A 25,344-nucleotide genomic window follows, 5' to 3' on the forward strand; every position below is an offset into this window, starting at 1 on the left:
AGATGAATGTGAAAATTAATGTCCCTAAGGGAGTAAAGGGATATTCTGTTGCAGCCAATTGTTTATTTTCCTGTCGGATAATAGCAGGAAACAAATTGAGCAGAAAAGTAACAAAGAAAATGCATAATTAGGAAAAGGGTTAGCAGTTTTTAACCTTGTTTTCATGAAGTCATACTCCCCATCAACTATCACCAAACCTCATTAATACCTGCTGACTATTACTTCCTGGCACACAAAGCACTGTGGTCTGCAAAGGAATGCCACTCTCAACTTGTATTCAGAGAATTAATTATACTGTTGTTTTCAAACTAGAATCCAAGAAAGATCTGCAAAGGTTCTGAGAGATTAGTTTCTGTATTGTTGTTTGTTGACATATTCAACTGAAAAGAGAAAAATTTAACTATACAGGAAGCCAACACTAAAGGGTTTTCTACTGAGAATAAAGTTGTGTTATTTATCTTTAAAGTCAAACAGGATTAGAATACAAGGGGGTAGAAGTCATGTTTCAGCTGTACAAAGCCCTGGTTACACCATACCTGGAGTACTGAGTGCAGCTCTGGGCACCGCACCTTAGGAAGGACATATTGGCCTTGGAGGTAGTGCAGCGTGGATTTACTGAATGATACCTGCACTCTAAAGGTTAATCTACAAGGAGAGGTTAGACAAACTAGGGTATATTTCCTGGAATTTAGAAGGTTAAGCGGTGATTTGTTCAAAGTTTAAGATATAAAGGGAAACTCATAGGATAGATGGAAGAAATTATTTCCTCTGGTTGGAGAGTCGAAGACTACAGGGGCCTAGTCTAAAAATTAGAGCCAGACCTTTCAGGACTGAAATTAGCAACTATTTCTACACGTAAAAGGATAGAAGTTGGGAACCTTCTTCTGAAAATGGCAATTGATGCTAGATCCAGTGTAAATTTTAAATCTGAGTGAGATTGGATAATAATCTATCAAAGATATTAAAGGCAAAGGCAGGAGTTGGGTCACACATCAGTCACAAACTCAATAAATGGTGGAACAGGCTTGAGGGGCTAAATGGCCTACTCCTGTTCCTATGCATTTTCTAGTTTTATTTCTTTGCCATTTTTGGGTTACTTGAGTTGAATTAAGAGTTCAATTCTTCCTTTTACACCCATGATACAAGAGTTTCACAGTGATTAGCAAGAGTTCCCTCCACATAGAATAAGCATTCCTCTAGGAATTTGTCAGTCTCAAGGGGATGGAGGAGCTCTAGAGACGAGCGCAGTTAGAAGCCTCAACAGACTTCTGCTTTTCCAAGGAGCTGTGTGCACACACACAAACCACACTAGTTACTTGGACATGTGTTTGCTGGTTACACTTCACCAGGGAAGCAGTTGCAGAACTTTCCCATCTTCTAGATTGGACCTGCAAAACTACTAGACTGGGACTGTTCATCCTATGGCAACAATATTCATAACTTCCCTGAATTTCTATGCTACTGGCTCCTTTCAAGACTGGTTGACAGTCAAATCAGCCAGTCTGCAGTACATCAAACAGAGCTCTGCTTTTCAGAGTGGCTGACTTCCCAAAAGCATATAGCCTCATTATATGAACTGATTAACCATAAAGGATTCCGGCAATAATGCAAAGGGCACTTATGAACAGGAGGGTTCTATTCCATCAACATGAAGACTGCACGAGGCCATCAGAACTACCAAATTCAGGTTTCCTGGAAGTTGTCATGGTGCACGTATTCTTGTCCAGCTACAAACTCACCACTATTTCAAGGTACTTTCACCCTTGCTGGATGGATGGAATCTGGGCAACCAGGGATACCCACTCAAGTTGGAGCTCATGATGAGTGCGGGATCAAAGAACTATAACTAAAAGAAGCAATACATAGAAAAGTATGAAAGCTTACAACCCAAGTATACAAAAAGTGATCCCCTTTCAATGATTTAAGAGGTAATATACACCAATTTGAACTGAACAGAACAGCAAGGTGGCAACTGTGATTCCTACCTGTGCAGAGTTTGCTGATCTCAATGAAGCAAAGCAGGGATGACACAATTGACCAACAAAAATTAAACCTTTCTATTGACTCCTGCTGGAAGAGTGGGAGGCTTTTTAAAAAAATTCTTTCTTGGGATGTGAGCATCGTTGGCAAGGCCAGCATTTATTGCTCATTCCGTAATGCCCTTGAAAGAAGTGGTGGCGAACTGCCACCTTGAACCGCTGCAATCTATCTGGTATGAGTACACCCACAGTATTGTTAGGGAGTTCCAGGATTTTGACCTGGCAACAGTGAAGAAATGGCTATATGGTTCCAAGTCAGGATGGGATGTGGCTTGGAGGGGAACTTGCAGGTGGCAGTGTTCCCATGTGTCTGCTGCCCTTGTCCTTCTAGGTGATAGTGGTCGCAGGTTTGAAAGGGACTGTTGAAGGAGGCTTGGCAAGTTGCTTCAGTGCATCTTGTAGCTGGTACACACTGCTGCCACCGTGTGCCAGTGGTGGTGGAGTGAATGTTTAAGATGCTGGATGGGGTGTTGATCAAGCGGGCTGCTTTGTCCTGGATGGTGTTGGGCTTCTTGAGTGTTGTTAGAGCTGTACTCATTCAGGCAAGTGGAGAGTATTCCATCACAATTCTGACTTGTGCCTTGTAGATGGTGGACAGGCATTGGGGAGTTTAAGGCTGGGATAGATAGATTCTTGGTCTCGCAGGGAATCAAGGGATATGGGGAATGGGCAGGAAAGTGGAACTGAAGCCCAAGGTCATCCATAATCGTATTGAATGGCGAAGCTGGCTTGATGGACCATATGGTCTACGTCTGCTCCTATTTCTTGTGTTCTTGAGTCAGGAGGAGAGTTACTCGCCACAGAATTCCTAGCCTCTGACCTGCTCTGTATGTATACGCGCATATAAAGTATACAGGCTTGGGATGACTATGAGGCCCTCTATGGTCAAACAGCAAGCTGGCATGCTGTCGGAGCTCACAAATGAATAGTATTTGAGTTAAGAACTGATGGATTACTGCTCTCCATAGAACTGTACCTCAGCGAATGAGTAAACACCATCGGGGGGGCGGGGAGATAATTAGGGAGACAAAAAAATAAGTCTTTCCTATTTCTTCACTCAAAGCAATTGGAAATCAATCAAAATCATAACAGTATGCATCTTTTCTTTTGGGCCTCCTTATCTCGAGAGACAATGGATACGCGCCTGGAGGTGGTCAGTGGTTTGTGAAGCAGCGCCTGGAGTGGCTATAAAGGCCAATTCTGGAGTGACAGGCTCTTCCACAGGTGCTGCAGAGAAATTTGTTTGTTGGGGCTGTTGCACAGTTGGCTCTCCCCTTGCGCCTCTGTCTTTTTTCCTGCCAACTACTAAGTCTCTTCGACTCGCCACAATTTAGCCCTGTCTTTATGGCTGCCCGCCAGCTCTGGCAAATGCTGGCAACTGACTCCCACGACTTGTGATCAATGTCACACGATTTCATGTCGCGTTTGCAGACGTCTTTATAACGGAGACATGGACGGCCGGTGGGTCTGATACCAGTGGCGAGCTCGCTGTACAATGTGTCTTTGGGGATCCTGCCATCTTCCATGCGGCTCACATGGCCAAGCCATCTCAAGCGCCGCTGACTCAGTAGTGTGTATAAGCTGGGGATGTTGGCCGCTTCAAGGACTTCTGTGTTGGAGATATAGTCCTGCCACATGATGCCAAGTATTCTCCGAAGGCAGCGAAGATGGAATGAATTGAGACGTCGCTCTTGGCTGGCATACGTTGTCCAGGCCTCGCTGCCGTAGAGCAAGGTACTGAGGACACAGTATGCATAGAGGAAGAACAAAGGGGAATTGATGGGAGTTAAATTCTCTGAAGTGCAGCTACTTAACTGTTCCTTCGCACTGCACCTAGTTAAATCAGTGATTACCTTAGTACTGGAGGCATACATTAAACATGAACAGGCGAAGATCAAGGGTTCAAATAATTCCTCAATGTACAGTTTCAGCAAAAATTTACCTAATTTATTAGTTACTAAAAGTTTAATGACAAAATACTAAATGGAAATTATTTATTTGACACACTTAGCAACAGCAGGATCATAAAAGAATGGATTTTGGATTCTGGTATTTCATATTTAAGCATTCAGAATTTAAGTGGAGTTGATTTTAAAACTTCATTATATTGTTATGTGTACTATTTTTTTGAAAAATGTATTTTAAAGGACTTCTAGTTGAATTATGGACATTGATAATATTTAAAATCTCCCCTTCTGTTCAACAAGACTGAACTCATCTAGCGCCCACCACCAGCCTTGGTAACTGCGGGTATACCTTGGCAATCTTTATGCCACTCAGTGCTCCTGCATGTGTGCTCTCTTGCTAGGTGAGACAGCCAGCCCAATCTGTACTACACTTGGCTGCTGCACTCCGCTCCTACCTCCTGGCTTGCACTAAGCCCACCTCTAGCTGCCACTCAATTATCTCAAGGACCCCCATAAAATGTCTCTATGGACCTCAGTTTAAGAATCCACAAGGCAACTTGCGACAATTGTGGTTGCTTACCTGGAAAGTACACTGAAAACAAATGTGTTTAGCCCAATTAAAAAAATAAATCAAATAGGATTTGAGTCTTACCAGGAATTCTCAATGCTCTACAACCTGGCAACCAGAGACACTGCAGGGGAAAAAAATCTTTGTTTCGTGATCCTCGTGTAAAGTCAGAAATTAGAGCTGTTAGTTATATTCGCAATATTTGTACGCAGGCTTCACAGTTCTGTGGCAGATTTAAATATTGAGAATATACCAACAAAGCAAAGGTGAATATTGCACCTCCAATCACTCCAATCCAATATTAATAAATGGCGACTGGTAAATGAGGTCAGGATACAACCCAAAACATTATATCCTCTGTCCTCTCCACGGATGCGGTCTTATCTGCAGAGTGCTTCAAGCATTCCACTTTGGCTTCAAGTTCCAAAAGTGTTCACGGAATGGTGAACCGATGCAGAACCTAGATTAATTTTCTCATTCCTAATCCCTGGGTCTCAATTATAACATCTACCACAACTAAAGATCAGTGAACTCAGCATACAGGATTAAACCTGGGAGCTTCCTGATCTGCATACCTCAACTACTTATCGAACGAACTTGCTAGGGCATTGGTTGGCCCAATTTTCTACCAACTAAATGCTAGATGAAGTAGATGGAATAGGAGCAAACTCGTGTGGACCATCAGACTAGTTGGACCAAAAGGCCTGTTGCTGTGTTGTATACTCTATGTAAAGATATGCACTGTATAGAAGGAAAGTGGCTCCAGTACATTGCGGCTCATCTAAAATATGAACATTTGAAAATGACAGGCAGGAAAATATCAGCTGGTCCACCAAGCTTGCCCCACACTCATGATGCCTGCAGCATCATGAGTAAACATTTCCCATCCCGCCACAGCCATGCAATCTCCTGAGAGGTAAAAAGAGAAAGATCCAGGGCCAAAAATGGAAAATATTCTCTAGAAAATTTCTCTCCAACCCCTTCAGGTGATTGAATTCAGTACAGGAGATCACATGGACCATTATCTGTAAGGCCACTTACCTTCTATAATGATGTTATTTCTGCCATCATTTAGAAATCCAGCCACTTTTGAAGGCAGCACACATCAGGCCAGTCTGCACACTCTAGGTTCACTACTCTCCGGGAAGAACCACCAACCTCCAGTCTACTCCTACTCTAGAACAGTTTAAACTCATTCCTTGGTGTTGCCAAATCTTTTAAATCGGACTAGTCAACGATACAGAATCCGTCTATTAACACAATAAAGGCAATCTATTTTTAATGTCAGAACTACATGCTTTCCTTAAGACAGTTGATCTATAAAAGTTAATCCTTACTTGTTTCCATAAAGTCCAAATAACAGCAGTGCTAAATCTACGTCAGAACAATCTCACCTTCTGTATCCTATCCCTGGCGCATGATACCAAGGACATTCTTGTACCTAAGATACTCTGTGCATGCATATTTATGTATAAGTCCACGTGGTAGATTTTTGTTCAAATCAATCCGAAATCCAAGATCTAAGGCTAGCCAAACGTAGGTAGAGAAGGACGGAAAGGTTAGGAATATCTAAAAAAAAAATTGCAGTCAAAGATAACATCCAAGATTGTATTCATCAAATAATTCGATGTACCTTCTCTCGTTCTTCTCAGTTAAACAATCTGGACAACTGGTCTGCTCTTCACATGGCACTTGCAAAACCTTACCAAAAGCAAAATGACCCATGAAACATAAATCCTCTCTTAATACCTCAATAGTTTGTGAACCCTTTCCTTTTTAAACACACATGTTTTCTATATTACAAAACTGATATCAAAGTTACCAGTGTTGCTTCAGATGTATGACTTTTCATCATCTTGAAGACACTTGAGCTGAATGCCACACTTTAAACAAAATGGCAACAAATAGGAAATTGGCCAGATTTGTACAGAATAACTTATGCTCATGTCAGCAGGTAGCCAAACGTTAACCCTGTAAACAATGTGCATTTTGTTCTGTATATAACACTGAAAAGGTTATACTTCACTTCTTGCCAGTTCACATGGTCACATTTTGAAAACTTAAAAGTGACAGCCCTGCTCACATTACTATTTTAATTTATAACCAACTTCTAATTAACTGTTTAGAAAGCACATCTGCCAACGTGTTTGATTCACTATTTCCTGATACCATATTCTCCATTAGGATGACAAATTTTAAATGCCGGCAAGCACACGCCATGAAGTTTTTTTTAAAAAAAGGATTGAATTATTTTGTTCCCATTAAGATTTACCAAGAAAATGTATAATTGTTAAAGTTTGCGTGCATTAAGTCAATTCAAAGCTACTAATTGTCAGCTTCCATTTCTGCATTGAGTTATTGCCCGTTTTTTTTGTTTCATAGGAGATTTAGATGTAGGGGGTACTTTTAACCAAAGCTGCCTCGCAGTAAGGTGTCAGAATTAGGCATTTAGTTCACATTCACTTCTATTTTACTTCCTATTTTAATGGGTCATTCCAAATATCAGGCTGCGTTTCTTCTGCCTACAGATGGGTTCCATATCCATCTGCATACAGGAAGTGACTCATCCACTTGCACAAAGTGCAAGGGAACAATATAAAAAAAGGAAGACTTAACAGTTCTATCAGAGTTGGGATGCAAAATGTACCCATTGAAACTGGATGGCAACTCTATTGTTTATAGATTACAAGGGCTTCCATTCCCGCAATCGAAGGTACCCTTCAATTTCTACAAAAAAGGTTCCTCCATGTTACTGAAGTTTCTGGGTGGTCAATTATTAGTCCTCCAACATTGGCTAGTTAAATACATCAAGCAAGAACATGATCAACTTCAAAATTGCTTGTTGAATCAGAGGTAGTCTGAAAATTCCTTGATGTCATCAAACTCCACAAACACAAAAATATTTAATCTGTTTTCTATGACAGACATCAGCTTCGCAAAACAATTTCAGTGACTTTTGCGGTGGACTACCAGATAGCTCAATCAACCAATCTAAAACAAGGTCCAACATACATACAACATAAATGACCTGCAAATATGTGCGTTTTATACATGCCACACTTTTGGTTTCAGGTTCATTTGTGCAAACAGTATATATTAATTTATCACTGCAGTTTAACTGCAACGGCCATACGGACAGGCAGAGTAAGACAACCATGCATTTTAACCCTAGTCAATTAAACATTAGGAAGACTGAAGCATTGTCTTAACCACCCCACCCACAAACTCCATCCCTTCACCATCTATTCCATCCCCTTCTCTGGCCAGTGTCTGGCTGAACCAGATTGTTTGCAATTTTGGGATCTTATTTGACTCCAAACTGAGTTTCAGGACCCATATTCTCTCCATTGGAAAGACTGTCCATTTCTGCTCCGTCTCAGCCCATCTGCTGCTGAAACCCTCATTCATGCTTTGGTCACCTTCAGTCTAGACTATTTTAATGCTCCCAACCTCTACCATTCATAAAAAGGAGCTCATCCAAATCTCTGCTCTCCGTATCCTAAGCTACACCAAATCCCAGCCACCATCAACTGTCTTTGGCAACCTATATTGGCGCTCAGGCTCAAATTTAAAATTCTCATCGGTGTTAAAACCCTTCATGCTCTTGCCTTCCACCAATGTTCCCCAATTTTTATCTGGCTGCACACGACCTATTCATTTAAGTGTTTGGTACCTTTAAATTTTTTTTTGCGTGGTAGCTTAATGGCTTGTGCATGGCCTGTGTGTTAACTTCCAGGTTGCTGCACAGCTTAAAAGGAACATTGCCTACCACCTTCCGTCCCATCTGTATAACCACCTCCAATCCCGAGAATTCTGTGTACCTCTAATTCTGGCTTTCTACCCAAACCCCAATGCCTTTGCCCCATCTTTGGCAGCTTTATTTTCCGTTATCTAGGCACCAGGCTCTGGAATTCCAGTCAGAAACCTCTCTATCCTTATCCTAAAGTTAACCCTTCAAGTTATGTCTGATCAAGCTTTTAGTTACTACCAATATCATCTTTGGCTCAGCATCAATCTTTCTCTGATTATACTTCTGTGAAAATGTGGGACATTTTCCTACATTAAAGGGCACTACAGAAATGTAAGTTTATCATCCTGTTCTTTAGCAGATACCAACATGATAAATACATAATTGAAAAAATGCATCCTTACCAGTCAACTGCTGAGCCCCCAATATCAACTGTGACCATAACCTCTTTCATGGTCAAGTAGCTGGCAAGACTTTGTAGCTGCTTAGTTGCTTGAGCATCTGTATTTCTCCACCAGTGGATCTTCACTCAAGATGGCAGGAAATGTGCAATCTTTTATTTGGTTTGTTTAAAGACATTTACAGTTCATTTGTGGCATCCATTTGAGGTGATTGTACTTAACTGCTAGGCTACCTGAATCCGAAGGTCTCCCTCCCAGCAGGTGGAGTGTGTCTCAACTTACTGAGAATTGTAATGTTCGCTTCTTGAAAAATTATATCACAATTGTTTCAAATTTCTTCCTGTTCACAAATTGGAAAATATGGCTTATTGGTCTTAACTTAATAGCCAAAAACCAAAATGACTTTGGGCTATATTTAAAGTTAAAAGCGATTGGTCAGATGACACAATAGTGTTGGAATTTTGGTCACCACAAAACATACTTGGATCAGAGGTAGTGCAGACGCTTGGATGGTTGGTCCTAAGAATGCAAGGGATGAACTCTGATCAAAATTTAAAGTAGTTTAAACATTAGAGTTTAAAAAGATAGTGAAGGTGAACTTTATCACCATAAAATATTAAATGGTATAGATTGGTGAACCCAGAAGATTACTTTAAATTTAAACAAGCATGATCAAAGACATAATTAAAAATTTAATGTGAAGGAAAAATGTCTTTACTCAGAATAAAGTGTTTGGAATAACCAAGCAGTGATAGAGGGAAAATATTTGCATATAAATGGTATTGAATGCCATATTGGAAGAGCTTCTGTACCAAACAGATAAGCATTGAAAGGTTAAATGAACATTTTGTACCCTTAACTTTTTTATTCTTGCATTCATCCAGTTAACAATCCAACATTACAGTTGTTAAAATGCTTCACAAGTGAATTGTTTGAGGCTTAAGGTTGCTTATCACTTGAATCCATTGGCCTGCTCTGAATTTCAATCAGTTCTCAGCCATGCACGAGTCAAGTCATTTTGCGATGGCTTTATATGACCAAGGCAAAAGGCTGAAATCACAATTGCACTTCACTGAATATATTATGTTTTTTTGAGCTTGGGGGCAGTGGGACAAAGAAATCTCCACGTTACATTTGATGTAATGGACAAATAATGATGAAGTAATATTTCAAAAGTAACTTTTCAGTGAGCCCATGAAATAAAATTATTCTATGGAGTTTCAGATTAAGGTAATGTAATGGTTGATGTATATTTTGATATTTGCCAAACTTTCTCCTATGCTGGATATGTTTGTGTGTTGATATCTCTCATTGTATTAACCATATTTTGTAGCCTTTCCCAATAAAATACCACAGCCAAAATATTAACTTGGACAATATATTCATCTTCAATAAGCAAAAATAATCAGCATTCGCTTCCTCCCTTTTAAAATTTAGCATGCCTTTGGGGCTCTAAAATTAGTGCTAGATTTGCAATACTTTTATTAATTTTACCAAGTTCTTCTATGTTCAAAAGGTTCAAAGAAGCTATGTACTAAAGTATTTAAATATGTCAACTCGTATTAAAAGGGTCAAGAATGTCAGTGCAAATATAGTGGTCCATAATTTGCTATCAAAGCAAGCCTGATGACAGTGATTTATGTGCAAATGTTACAGCAACTTCAGGCGAGGGCAGATGCGAGATTAAACGCAGAAATTCAAAAGTTGCTGTCAGAGATGTGCTATGTTAATTTTATGAAAATGGCACCTTGCTGTCTGGCACATCATTGAAATGCATCGAATGGTGTGAAGTTGCTGTATTTGCATGGCAGATACCAACTAAACTTGCCATAGAAAATCAGAGCTGGTCTGAAGTGACACAAAGTCAGTCTTCGAGCCATTTAAACTTTGTGCATATTTAAACCTGGATTAGCTGGGATTCTTCTAATGATGTGCTAAGGATTGATTATTACCAATGAATCCCTTTGGCACTACAAATTAATTACAAATATGGAGTCTTATTCCTTCAAGTTTTACTTGGATATTTTCCTGTCATGTTTTCCATCTCTTAATCCAATCTTCCTGCTCCCTATTTCTTTCTGTACTTGAATTCACCCACTAATTTACATTTCTTCTCAGTCCTTATTCTGTTATGCATTTATTTGCCCCATTCTCCTGCTGTGGCGTTATCAGCTTGCAATGCAAAATATCACAAAACAGCCATGCCTTATGGGGGATGGCATTAGTTTGCCTGCTACAACAAACTATGGCCTATTAAGTTACAGAACTGACTGTACTTGAACTTTGCAGAAACAAATACAGTTTTGATTAGAATTGTGCTTGACTGTCATCACCACCTCAACCAGTGAAAATTGCTACCCAAGTAATCACTATTGTCTACTTATGCACAGCTACAATATGTTGCAGTCCAAACTATATTTAAGTGAATAATGGAAATTAATGTAAAAAAAGGAACAGAAAATAGATTTATTGCAGAAAATAAAGCAGAAGAGTTTTATTTGAACAATTTTTGTACCATGATTGTCAGTGAACTTAGTAGACAGTCATGACTTAAGTCTTGAAAGAAAACAAAAACTGAAATGCCTGCACTGAAATTTAATTCACTTCCTGGAGCTAGATGGCATGGCTGAAGCTGCCAGGAATTGACTTTTACAACTAAAATCTATTACAAAGTGGAAGGGTATTACAGAAAGGAATTTCAAGGTGGTTAAGGAGTGACAAAAACTTTGACAGATGAAACCTCTCATACAATAAAATTGGATCAAAATTTTCAGATATCACATTTTGAAGTTGCCATGTATTATTACGGCCACAGTCCCATGCCCCCAGGTGAAATTTGTACAATTAGTTATTTCATAATATACCAGAGGTTTGCTCATTATCCACATGCCTTTATAAACTTTATGAAAAACACAATTCCACTTTCCAAATAGGTTCAAGAAACTGCTGTGTAATAAAAGCATCTTTTCCCGGTCAAGGTTCACAGTACATTTCAATGTCCATTTCAGCTTTTTTTTAAAAAAAGGTCACTAACCAGATCAGGTCATTGTTTTTTTAGTTTATTAAGGGAGAGGAAGGAGAGAATACATTTGCAGTGTTCAACAGGACTCCTTTGCTGGTATGGGACAGTAACCAGAACACAAGACAAAAAAAGCATGACTGAATTGTAGCTGGAATTGACACTTAACACAACGAAAAATGCATATTCAAATACAACACTAGACAATCTCATCTGGGAAGAATGGGCCATATTTGTGCAGACATGTCTAATGCTTTCACTTCCAGGTTTTGACATTACCAGTGACCATTAAACAGCTCTTTCAGAAACTAAAGCAATTATGCCAGTTGCAAAAATATGCAAAGAATTTAAACCATTTTAAGAAGCAGTGCAGGATGGGGTGGGGGGGGGGGGGGAGGGGAGGGGGTGGTGGTGTGGACAAACCAGAATCATTTAAATAAAACATGGCAACTCCCAAGAACCAAATTTGCTGTGGGTCGCTGTTATAAATTTTACAAAGGAATTCATGCACATGTAAGCATCCAGGACCAGTTTCTGTGCTTTTTATACCAGCTAAATCATGACACAATATAAAGTTTGGATAAGAGATTTTTTTTTAATATACTGGTTCAAAGCAAGGGAATAGTGTTCCTTTCACACGAGAAATTTCTCAATGCATTCAAATGGTACTGATCCCAACTTAGGAGAGTGCATTCCCTACACACTCTAGGATTTTAACAAATGTATCCTATTTACATATTTTGCAGGAATGCTTTTCCCTTGGTTTTTGTTTAGAGATCTCCTCAGATGACATCATTTAGTTTTGAATAATGATTATAGAACAGAAAATATTTCAGCCAAAGTCGATTCCATGTATTTCGAACTTTTCATGGAATAAGGATCTAATATATTTTGTTTTGAAGGAATATTTGAGCCATGAAATCCACAGATTTTACAAGGTCAATTTGTAGGGAATGATTTAACTGATAGATAAAAATTAACTCCTGGAGCTCACCAAGGTACTGTACATCAAGTCTGGCCAACACATTTTAAAAATGCATGTTTTTGATCACGAGTTTTAATACATTTGTCTACTTACAATTTGACATCAAAAGTTAGTCAGCCCAAGTTGCCGCACAATTCTGGATATTTTATCCTTCCTTAAGAAAAAAAACTTATATTGAAGAGTGCACACCGGTGGTTTATTAGAATAAAATGCTGTATTCATGTTGCTAAATTTGATTTGACCAAATAGACACTAGGCATCCCAAGATCCTCTTGTGGCTAGAAGGCTTCCAAATGGCAAAAGAAGGTTTTTCTAGGGCAATCAGAAACATACATTTTGGCCAAACCAACAGCCATACATCTCTCTGTACACCTATTTATATTAACATCCATTTACAAGATAACATTCTATATAAATTCTCCTATGGCTTCTGAAACAGAAAATTCAAAAATTGACACTAATTGAAAATAGCAACACAGTTTAATCAGAAATTATGCAGTTCTTTACAAATGTTAGAAATAAGAACTTTTAAAACATTTTTGTGATATAGATTATAGCTTTTAACAATTGTGAGACATACAAACAGGCGACAAATACATGAAAAAAAAGGGGTTGGGTTGTTTTGTTCATTAAACCTTCCTGCTCTACCATATAAGCGGAGTTTGAAGGTACAATGCAATGCACAAACTTCTTGATGTATATGTTATCTCAAGGGGTCAAAGGGGTAGGGACAATTCTACATTACTAACTGGTCATTGGCCCAGCAGGATATGTTTACTTATTTGAACCCAACCATGGAACTTGAAATGTAAAATTAAGCACAACACACACAAAAATCATACTGGATGGGAAGAAATCTACTAACTCAACACACGTGCATAGCTCAATACCATCAGCTCAAGCAAACATTACTGGAGCTTCAGCAAAACCTGAGTGTGCAAAATGCATTTCTAATGTAATGCAAGCAGCCCAGGAAGTAAATCTTACACAATAATACATTGAGGGATTCTGTATAAGGCAGAATTAGCAAAGAGATGTTTTTTGGGGGGGGGGGGGGGGAGGGAGGGAGAAATTACACTATTCTATTCAGGACAAAGAGTTGCAGACAGCTATTTTTAGCAAGGTGCTTAAAAACAAATTCAGGATTCACAGATTTTTTTTTTTTAAAGTTTTGACTGGTTAATTTATAGACCAGTACGCACACAATTTCTAACCAGAGTGAAGCCGATTCTATGTCTTCATAAATCATTGCATTCCAGACTGGAAAATGTTAACCGTTTATATAATGTGCTGTCCAATTCCTGGCCAGAAACAAATTACATCAAGTAACCAGTACAGCAGCAAGACAGAATAAGCTTGGTAGGCAGATGTACATTTGTGAGCTCTGCCATTTCCCCGCATGGTATATCAACTGTTTTAAAAAGTTGACCGACTTTGATAAATCTATTTTCAGAGAAGTCACTTTTTGTTTGCTGAATACATCCATTGTATAAAGGGAACATACAATTGTACAATACATGGTAGTTCATTCCACATATGGATAAGGTCAATCAGGCCATTTAATCTAATCACACAGGTTAAATTTCCTACTCCAATAACTGCTATAATAATGCAGTCTTGTGTATTTAATATTTATGCTGTTCTCGCTAAACTTTAAATGGCATTACTGAAATACTTTTCTTCATAAGCACTTAATTTTTGGCCACTATACGTAGTCACTTTAATTAGTCACAGCATATTGCAGCATACCCTTAACCCACCCAAAAATGTTTCAGCAGGGAGAAAGGAGCAAAGATGACTCTAAATTCCTTTACAAAATAGAGTCTAACATGTGCTGGCTAGCTTAGCACAAGTTTAAAATCAACAGGAAACAAAATACTCCATGCATCTTTTCACCAGCACACTCAGGCAAACTGCAAGCATAAGAACACTTGGGAATAAGCAAATTTCAGATCAAATCTGCAAAAAAGACACTTTGCTAATCAGAGATCTTCCAAATATGTATAGTTACTGATACCCATCCCTCAGCTTTATACTGGGTGACCAACATGGATTATCTTTGAAATTCTACAAAATGCATTAACCTATTTCTCCTTCCTCTCCTGCATCCCTTCCCTCCCCCACTGCCCCCCACCCCTTCCCCAAGTCAAACGTTATTCAGATATTCTTGTTTGCAGGGAGAAAATTTATTAACATTTACTAGGTCAGTCAGCACAATGCCTGGACAATCAACATGGAAAAGTTAGCCACTCAGTGCTGTAAAGTACAAAGTTAGCCACTATTGTCTTTATATGAGGAATATTTTTCAAAGATTGCAAGGGAAAAGGTTCCTTTATTTTTTGCATGATGGAAGTGGAACGTGCCCATTTCCTGAAATGAAATTTATAGACAGAGTCATGTCTTTTCATTCGGAAATACATAACCAGCAATTTGTTACACTGCCAAATACTGGTTATGGTTAAGAAATACTGTATTTGAACACAGCAACATGTTCCAGTCACCAACTTCACTCTGGTGGTACAGTATGCACTGAGCAAATAATTATGAAGTACTATACTAAAATGTCAAAACAGGAGTTGTGTTATGCTCATTAGCACTCCGGTTTTCCATGTTGTATGCATATGTATTTTAAGTTTTTAGACTGACCCCACCATCTCATGCCTGGTCAGAAACTCTATGTAGCAGCTTCAGTTATTCACGTACAACCCAATCCCCACCCTTTACTGTAAACAGCTATTTGAAAAGGGAAAAAAATTGAAAAAGGAAACATCCTTGAACATTGGTGCAAGGTTTCAACAGCCAAAACATTTCTAAGCTGTAACCTGCCAGAAAGTTTCTGCAGATTAGATGTTCAATTCCACATATTTACATGAGTTTTTTTTAATTTTTGTTTTTAAATTAACAATTAGTAAGAACAGCAAGCATTTAAAATACATGTAATTTATGGTGGCATACAGACAAGACTTGCAATAATTAACCACAAATTAATATAAGTCCTGGTAACCATACATTCCATCAATTCTGATGGTATACATACTACAAAACATGAAATTTGGGGAAACGTGGATTGATAAATTTCTTCAAATGAATGTGGGCGGGAATTTGGAGCACACATGCATGTTGACAGCCTAGCTTAACTCCCTGAGGTTCTGGCAGCCTTTGCGTTGGGAGAAGGGGGCACTATATGGGAATTGGAATGAAAAAAAAAGGCTGACCTGCAAGGCCTACAGCTGGACTGACATTGCATTACAAAAAATGATTTATTTTAAAAAATACAGGTATCAAAGACTTCAACCATGATTAGTTTGTATCTTAGCAACAATTTAAAAGAACCTATGCTATCTTACTTGCTTAGTGCCATTCTGCAATAATTAGACCTCTATGATGATCATTACTCAATGATAAAATGAAATCAGCACATGGCACAAAATAAATTAAGTTCTTATTCTGAATACTAATAAATGCACCAGATACTGTATAGATCATACATACACACGCACATTCATTCAGTCCCTCTTCCCATGTTTTTAGTCTCTTCATAGAAGAAGGGGGCACCACAGTCTACACTGTATTTGGTTTATGCTACAGTACTAACACTCTTGAGGCGGAAAATGTTATACCTACAATAGTAACACATTAGCATTCACTGTACTAATTAGTCACAATTGATTGAACTGTACTTAAAACTTACATGCCTATCCAAAAAAATATAAACAGATTAAAAAGTTAAGAAATTTTAAGTGCTTATTGAAAAATCAAGGAGGGACATCAGGGAGAGATCACAACACAGCATAGAAAGGGTAAGCGTAACAAAATCTGGGTGGAACTACCCAGTGGTCCTGTGGCCTTGGGTAACCAGAATATTGTACAGTACCAAACACGTACTGGACTGCCGGACCACTCATTCTAGGGATCAATGATCAAGTTAAGCAAATTGTCATTATAAACTAGCCTTCATAGCCATTAGAAGTCAGTAACTGATGGCATGAGTCAAATTTAATTGTCTCTCCAAGGCATGACATTTTCCAGTTCGGCATTTGCAAGTAAAAATTTCAATGAGTTACAGAAAATCTCTACAAGCAATGGGCACAAAATAAGCAATGGTTGATATTCTAAAACAATACTGCCTATGTTGAATTATTCAGAAGTGTATTTTGCCATCACTGTATATTACTGGATACTATTGGTCAAGCCCTAAACCATTATTTTTGTGTTTAAGCTAGCACAAATATTAGACAAACTAAAACGTAAAGAAATGTCAAGCCTTTCTATTCTATAGGAAGAATTTGAAAGGACAGTGGTTTCCTGCATTTTCATATCAGTACACAAAAGGGGTGTTCAAAAGCATTTCCAGAAATTAGGATTACAGTGCTGGTCAGATCCTGCACACAGATGCCATGGGCTACCATTTTTCATTCTGGCTACCATAATGAGAGGTTTAAAGTCTAGCAAGTACACACTTTACTCCCAAAAAAAGAATAAGTATGCTAGCTTGGACACCATTTTCTCCCCAGAAATCCAGTTATCTAGAAAACTGAAGACCAGCAGAAATATATTTGGCGTTTTAGGATTTTAATTAGAGTAATTAATTAAGCAAATTAGAGGGCTACCTCCAGTCTAGCACTCAAAAGACAACAAAAATGATGTGAAAGCACGAGCATCTGGGGAGGAGTGGTGTTGAGCACTGGGTTACATCATACTTTCCACAACCACACTGCAAAAATTAGATTGAGAACATTTACTTTGCAAGACATAGCATAAAGCCACAGGAACTTTCAAAAATATATCTCTCGACTCTGGCACTTAGCCTTACATGCTGCACAAGCTGTAGTGTGTAATAACTACTGTTGCACGTTCAGAAGTCCATGCCTGCACACTCTTCACTCACTTCTAATATTGCCATAAAGCTCTTTGCCGATTTGTAAAATCCAAGCAGGTTTTTCATATTAAAAATATATATTTAATAGTTTAGAAGCAGCAATAAAGCTGTGGACTACACAGAATGCGTTAGAATTCAATAACCGAATTGTCAATTTAAACAGAAACTTTAAACTGCCCCATAAGAGGGATAAAGAATGTAAGAGAGTGATCCAATTTTAGTTTGACTTTAAAATCTACTTTTTTTTCCTTTTTTTAAACTGTATGTTCTGCATGATTCTGGTATATATTGCATGAAAATGCAAGTCTTTAAAAAGCAAGATGATATTAAAAAGGGAAAAAAGGGCATAGTAAGCAACTACATATCATGTTGTTATAGTTAAGGCCAGACACGCAACAGGGAAATAACCTACTGAATGAAATACTTAATGAGCTAGAGAAAGACAGTGAATGTAGAGCCCCTACAGCAGAAGCAGTGCGGTTTATGTTTAACACATACAATGGTAAATTAAAAAAAAAAGAGGGAAAGAATTGTACAACATTAAATACCTAAGTTGAATTACTCCACAAATTTCACGTAATACACCCTTTGCATGTGGAGCATGGTCTTTCCGACCAGTGAACAATCAGAACTGCATCGCCTAATATTGCGGGTGCCTGTGACTTTCCGATTTCTTCCCAGTGATGAGTTAAGACAATTTTCCCCCAAGGGCTAACTGACCATCTTAATCCCAGCAAAAGCCGAGAGCCTTGCAGCAGAAAAGAAAAACACATACTGTACTTCAAGGCATTATTCCAGCATAACTTTTTTTTTGGGTTTTAAAAAAGTTTTGTAATCCTCCTGTTTTCCCGTGTGGAATCTTGGTGCACTCACAGCAAAATGCAGCCTTTGTGAAGTGGGACAGCCCCTTCAGTGGTTCATTGGAGCCTGACATTACACCAGCAGGATCTTAAGAACCAGACTTAGGTAAAAAGTCCACTATTCATTGATCATTGCATTCAGGTTTTGTTTTGTAATAAGTTCAGTACCAGAGGTCATTAAATATCCAATTAGAGTCCATCGAAATAACTATACGACACGCTCTTTGCACTCACTCAAATTCAGTTTCCTTTAAAAAAAAATTTTTTTTGACGATTCTCCTGAACTGGTCCACTGCTAAAGAGATGATGTTAAAGGAGCATAAGGGCATCCAGACAGCGGCTTGCAGCAACAATGAAAACAGGCAGTTCACCAAGCTGACTTCATTGATCAGGACGATCCATAGATTCATCATAGGTAACTACTCTTGAAGGATCTGAAAACAAACAGAATTCTTTCATCATGCAGAACTAAAGTTTAAAGTAAAACACATACGATTGTATAAAACCAAAAGAACCCATCACACCATCGCGCCTCCATTACTAAAGCATCAGTTCGCAACCCCACACAGTGCATTCCAACTTGAAAGCTGAACCAATCTAATTCACAAAAATATATGGACAAAAACCCCAATTCCATATATAGCATATATAGGCTATCTCACGTTTAAGGGGAGATAGTGGCAGTGGTAATGTCACTGGACTGGTAATCCAGAGGCTCAGGCTAATGCCATGGGGATATGAGTTCAAATTCCACTATGGCAGCTGCTGGAATTCAAATTCAATTCATTAAAAATCTGGAATTGAAAGCTAGTCTCTAATAGTGCCATGAAACTAACCGATTGTTGTAAAAACCCATCTGGTTCACTAATGTTCTTTAGGGAAGGAAATCTGCTATCCTTACCTGGTCTGGCCTACATGTAACTCCAGATCCACAGCAATGTGGTTGACTCTTAACTGCCCTCTAAAATGGCACTGAGCAAGCTACTCCATTTTCAAGGGCAATTAGGGATGGGCAACAAATGCTGGCTTGCCAGTGATGCCCACATCCCATGGAATAATAAAAAAGAGTTTTTATTTTGTAACAGATTTCTGTGTTTAGGATACTTACTTAAGGTATGTCTCATTTTACCTTTCTCCTCAGATTTTGATATAGTAATTAAATGTACTTTAGGGTGAAAAATTCAAATGGGATGAGTTATGATTTAACTGAAGGGGGAAAATGTTAACACCAATTTATTTCACATTCATTTAATGTGCTGGTGTCAATCTTTATTGGCTAGCTTTGTTAAATACATTCAACGTATGTGTTAAGTTTGTACACACAAGCATGCAAAATATACCGAATACCAAAAATTTAGAGGATGCCAGAAATATAGTTTCCCCCTAACCTTTCAAAGGTGAAACACCACTACTGATGTAGATGGATATCTAAAATTAGCAATTTCATCTTTCTGCAAAGAACATAGTGTGCAGGAATGTAAAGCTAAGTACTGCCCTAGAAACACTGCAGTTATGAGGTGAAATCAATCTATTTTTCTCTCCCAAGGAGTAGCCTCACATCTACCTGCTTCAGTAAAAAAAAAAAAGACAAAAACCAACTTGCTGACTATGAATCAAAACAGGGCTGGACTGTTGAGACTCAGTGGGTAAAATCTGTGAGATACTACACGGAGTCAGGAATTTCCTGGGTTTGATCTACAGAAAAAAAAAGTTAACTGATGCATCCTGCAGCAACAGTGCAAATGATAGTCAGGCTCATATTGCACAGTGCAATCTAATGTCCTTGATTGATCCTATCCATGCACACGTTTCTCACATTCATTGCGAATTTGCAAACATCCTGCCCAATCAGGTTTGTAATTATTTTAAATGTGCAAAGAAAAAAAAGGGCTGCCAACACCTAATGGATCATGCCATGTATAAGTAGTACGTTCGAGTAATTGGGCATGGTGGGAAAAATTAGAAAGAAAATATTTGAAGAGCACCAAAATGACGAGGTGTATTCAAATCAATTTTTCATTAACCCCATTAGATTGCCCTGATCATCCAGCTGACTGTAAAGTTGTAAATGGTTTGACAGGATCTAGAACAAAAAAATTGTATACAAAAGAAATTGCAATTGTTTTCTAACTTTCAAAACATTAGATCTGATTAAGAGATCTGCAATTCACAGCTTTTGCAAATGTCTGCACAAACATGTATTCCTCAATTTAAATAGCAAAGTTTCTCATCTTTCAAGTTTTAAGTAAGCTTACCTTGTTTATGCAGGTTCCATATAGAGTCCATTTCTGCAGAAAAAATAAACAATTGCAATTAAGGCAAATATAACCAAATAGGTTTACTTTTTCAGAATATCCCAGAGTAGGTTGCATGGCTCCAGGGAGAGCACTGGGCAGTGGAATTAGGTTTGGACTGCACCAGCAGAGAGCTGGCAAAAACACAGCAACACCAAAACTGCTTTCACCACTTCTGAATGCTTATGAAGACAACAGATTTTGAAAGTTGGTGATACTGATAAAATATTGGCCAAGACTTCAGAACTTATCTCTTAACCAACTCCAAAATAAGGAGTGATCTCATTTGCTGCCTGCAAATTATTTGTCGCTTTTGCTAACAAAGCAACAGGGATTGCTAATCAAAAGTAATTCATTGGCTACAAAGTGATTTCAAAAGAAAATCAGATGGGCATTTGAAGAAAATAAACTTGCAGGGCTACAGGGATAGTGCGGGGGTATGGGATGACTGGATTGCTTGACAGAGAGCTGGCTCGACTTGATGGCCTTCTGTGCTGTAATGACTAATTCTAAGTAAAAAAACGGACATTTAAAATATCTGCTGTGAAAAGGAGTTGTGCAAATATTTTCTGGGTGAATTTTCATTTTAAAAAATCAGTAAGATACGCTTTCATCTAAAAAAGCAAAGTTAAACCCCGGGAGTATGCGTTTTTGCTAGGGGTTTCAATGTTCATAACACTTCAAACTTGATGTTTGGGCAGCACAGTGGCTAGCACCGCAACCTCTCCGCTCCAGCTACCTGGGTTCTGTTCTGGGTACTGCCCATGCGGAGTTGGCAAATTCTCCCTGTGGCTGCGTGGGTTTCCGCCAGGTGCTCCGGTTTCCTCCCACAGCCAAAGACCTGCAGGTTGATAGGCAAATTGGCCATTGTAAATTACCCCTAGTGTAGGTCGGTGGTAGGAGAATTGAGGGAAGGTGGGGATGTGGTAGGGAATATGGGATTAATTTAAGATTAGTATAAATGGGTGGTTGATGGTCAGCGCAGACTCGGTGGGCCGAAGGGCCTGTTTCAGTGCTGTATCTCTCTATGACTTTGACATTGTTTAATAACAGGTATAATATTTGGTAAAATTTACAAATGTTGTAATTACTCAAACTCTGCTGACGTGACCTCAATCTGAGAATTCAACCACATCATAGAATCAAAGCAGAAGGCCATTCAGCCCATTGTGCCTGCTCTTTCCCCATAGCTGTGCAACTTTTACCTTTTCAAGTATATATCCAATTCACTTTGAAAGTTACTATCTAATCTGCTTGTTGCCTTTTTAGGCAGTGCATTCCAGATCCTAACCACATAAAAACATGCATCTTTGCACTGGTTCTTTTGTCAATTATCTTTATCTATGTCCTGTGGGTTACTGACTATCCTAGCAGTGGAAGCAGTTTCTCCTTGTTCACACACCCAACCCTTCCTAACCTTGAACACCTTTACTAAATCTCCCTTTAACCTTCTCTGCTCCAAACTATTCCAACTTCTCTCATTTCTCCAAATAATTCATGCCCGACACCTACTATAATACGTGTAAATCTCCTCAGTGCCCTATCCAAGGCCATGACATTCATCCTAAAAGTTACTGTCCAGAATTGGATAATACTTCAGCTTAAGCCCAAGCAATGATTTGCAAAGATTTAACATAAAAGCTCAGGCCCTGGTATGCTTTAAAAAAAAAACAGCATTATCAACTTGTCCTGCTGCCATTAAAGAGGTGCGTAAATGAAATATATATTTATTCGGTTAGAATGTGGGTGATCATTGGTAATTGCAGCGAGCATTCAATACAGCTTATAAATAACAGTAATGAAGATGTTTAAATTTAGATTGAATCCTACTTTAAAATTTGGTAATTATCTGTGGAACACTGATTTGACGTTCTATGAACCTCAAAGTTGGATGAACACGACTTTCAAAATGTTCCAGTTTTAACTGAAACACTGAAGTAATCATCCTTTCACGCAACACCACATCAGCCCCTTATAGCGTTTCAAAATTGTACTTTACTGTCTTCCACAATAAGGAGTACAACTATGGCAAGTTGCATAAACTAGGTTTACATTCCCTTGCGTTTAGACAGTCCAGGTGACTAAAATGATGAAGGAGCTATAAGGGTAGATACTGAAACAATTTCTTCGGGTGCTGGAATACAGACCAAGGAAGCATAATGAAGAAGCACTTTTTCATGAAAAGGTTGATAGAAATCTGGAACACACTACCACGAGACTGTGGCTGCAGGGCCAACTGAAATTTATTATGATGTGAAGGCGTCCAAGGATATGGCGGAAATGCAGGTAAATGGAGTTGAGGTGCCGCTCAGCCACAATTTAATACAATGTTGGAATAGGCTTGAAGGATTGCATGGCCTATTCCTGTTCCCATATCAATAAAGATAACTGGATAGCAATTCCTACTCAGTAGGGTCATTTATGGCACAGGAGGCAGCCATTCGGCCCACTGAGTCTATGCCAGCTCTCCGTGGAGCTATTCAGTCAGTCCCACTCCCCTGCTCGATTCCCACAGCCCTGCAAGTTAATTTCCTTCAAATGGCCATCCAATTTCCTTTTGAAGTCATTGATTGTCTCCGCTTCCACCACCCTAGGGGACAGAGAGTTACAGGTCATGACCACCCACTGCATAAAAAAAAGTAGTTGCTCATATTACCCCTGCACCTCTTGCTCAAAATGTTCGATCTGTGTCCTTGTACCATTAGTTAATGTGAAGTTTTTCCTTGTCTAACTTATCTAAGCCTCTCACAATCTTGTACACCTCTATTAAATCTCCCCACAATCTCCTTTGCTCGAAGGAAAACAACCCCAGCTTTTCCAAACTTAACCTTGTAACTAAAATCCCCCATCCCTGGAACCATTCTGGTAAATCTCCTCTGCACCCTCAAGGAGCTTCACATCCTTCCTCAAGTGTGGTGACCAGAACTGGACGCAATACTCCAGCTGGGGCTTAACTAGAGCTTTATGAAGCTCAACCTGATTTCCCTACTCAATGTCTCTATTTATGAAGCCCAATATCCCATATGCTTTACTAACCACTCTCAATATATCCTGCCACCTTCAAAGATCGATGCACACACCCCCCCAGGTCCCTCTGTTCTTGCACACACTTTAGAACTTTACCTCTCCCTATTCCTTCAGCCAAAATGCATCATCTCTCACTTGTCACTATTAAATTCCATCTGCCACCTTTCTGCCCATTCTGCTAGCCTATCTATGTCCTGTTGCAGGCTGTTCATATTATTTTGCCACTTCAAGTTTGGGGTCATTAGCAAATTTTGAAATTCTACTCTGTATTCCAAGATCCAAGTCATATATATAGCAAAAAAAAAAGCACTGGTCCCAGCACTGACCCTTGAGGAACACCAATGTCTACCATCCACCAGTCTGAAAAACAATTATTTGCTGTGATTTACTGTTTTCTGTCTTTAAGCTAATTTTTTTTTTTAAATCCAACTGATGCTGACCCGATTCCATAAGCCTCAATTTTGTTATCCAGACTTTTATGTGGTACCTTATCAAACACTTTAAAATCCATATAAACATCCACTGCATTACCTTCAATAATCTTCTGTTACTTCAAAAAATTCAATTAGTCAAGCATGATGTTCCTTTTACAAATCCATGCTGGTTCTGCTTAATTAACCCAAACCTCTCCAAGTGTCTGCTGATATTTTTCCACAATTATTGTTTTTAAAACCTTACCCACCACTGATGTTAAACTAACTGGCCTGTAGTTGCTCAGGCTGTCCTCACATCCTTTCATGAATAAGGGGGTCACATTTGCCTCTCTCCAATCCTCTGGCACCCTCCCTCCCCCCATATATTCAGGGATAATTGGAGAATTATGGCAAACCCTTCCTCTATCTCCATTTCCTTTGGCAACCTGGGATGCAAGCCATCTGGACCAGGTGACTTATCTACCCCAAAGGATAGCCAGACGTTTTAGTACCTCCCCCCTCAACTTTTACTCTCATTGCCTCTCTCGCCACTTCTTTCAATATTTTGTCAGATTCCACTTCCTTAGTGAACACTCATAAAAAGTACTCATCAAGCATATTATACTTGCCCTGCACCTCTAAACATATATTACCTTCTTTGTTTCCTAATAGGCCCCACTCCACCTCTTACTATTTACATACCGGTAGACGATTTTTGGGTTCCCTTTTATGTTGACTGCCATTCTATTCTCATGTACTTCTTTGCCAGTCTTATTTTCCTCTTCACCCCACAACTTACCGTATGTAGCCTGGTTTTCACTTGAAGAATTCACCTGATCTGCATCATACACCCTCTTCTTTTTTCTTCATCATAATCTCTATCTCCCTCATCATCCAAGGAGCCCGGTTTTTATGTTCCCTTACCTTTCATCATTGTTGGAATGTACCTAACCTGTACCCGAAGCACATCATCTTTAAGACAGCCCATTGTTTTGATACAGCTATTCCCATCAGTCTTTGGTTCCATTTTACCTTGGCTAGATCCCTTCTCATCACGTTGAAATTAGCCCTCTTCCAATCTAGACATTCTACTTTATTTTGCTCCTTGTTTTTCTGTTTTACTAGTCTAAACTTTATGATATGATGATCACTCTTACCCTCCAAGTGCTCCCAACAGACAATTGGCCCACCTCATTTCCCAGTA

At 38.9% G+C, this 25,344-nt stretch overlaps 1 protein-coding gene across 1 annotated transcript in view; it reads right to left on the minus strand.

The window, feature by feature from the left end:
* Positions 1-11,142: 11,142 nt before the first annotated feature.
* nufip2 (nuclear FMR1 interacting protein 2) overlaps positions 11,143-25,344 on the minus strand; it is a 61,709-nt gene continuing 47,507 nt past the window's right edge. The window contains exons 3-4 of the mRNA XM_068010468.1: positions 20,662-20,694; positions 11,143-18,840 (exon numbers count right to left, since the gene is read on the minus strand). Coding sequence (XP_067866569.1) covers positions 18,788-18,840; positions 20,662-20,694 — 86 coding nt within the window. The 3' untranslated portion in view covers positions 11,143-18,787. The remainder of the gene's footprint in view (positions 18,841-20,661; positions 20,695-25,344) is intronic.

The sequence above is a fragment of the Heterodontus francisci genome, chromosome 30, assembly GCF_036365525.1.
Source record: "Heterodontus francisci isolate sHetFra1 chromosome 30, sHetFra1.hap1, whole genome shotgun sequence".
Taxonomy (NCBI): Eukaryota; Metazoa; Chordata; class Chondrichthyes; order Heterodontiformes; family Heterodontidae; genus Heterodontus; species Heterodontus francisci.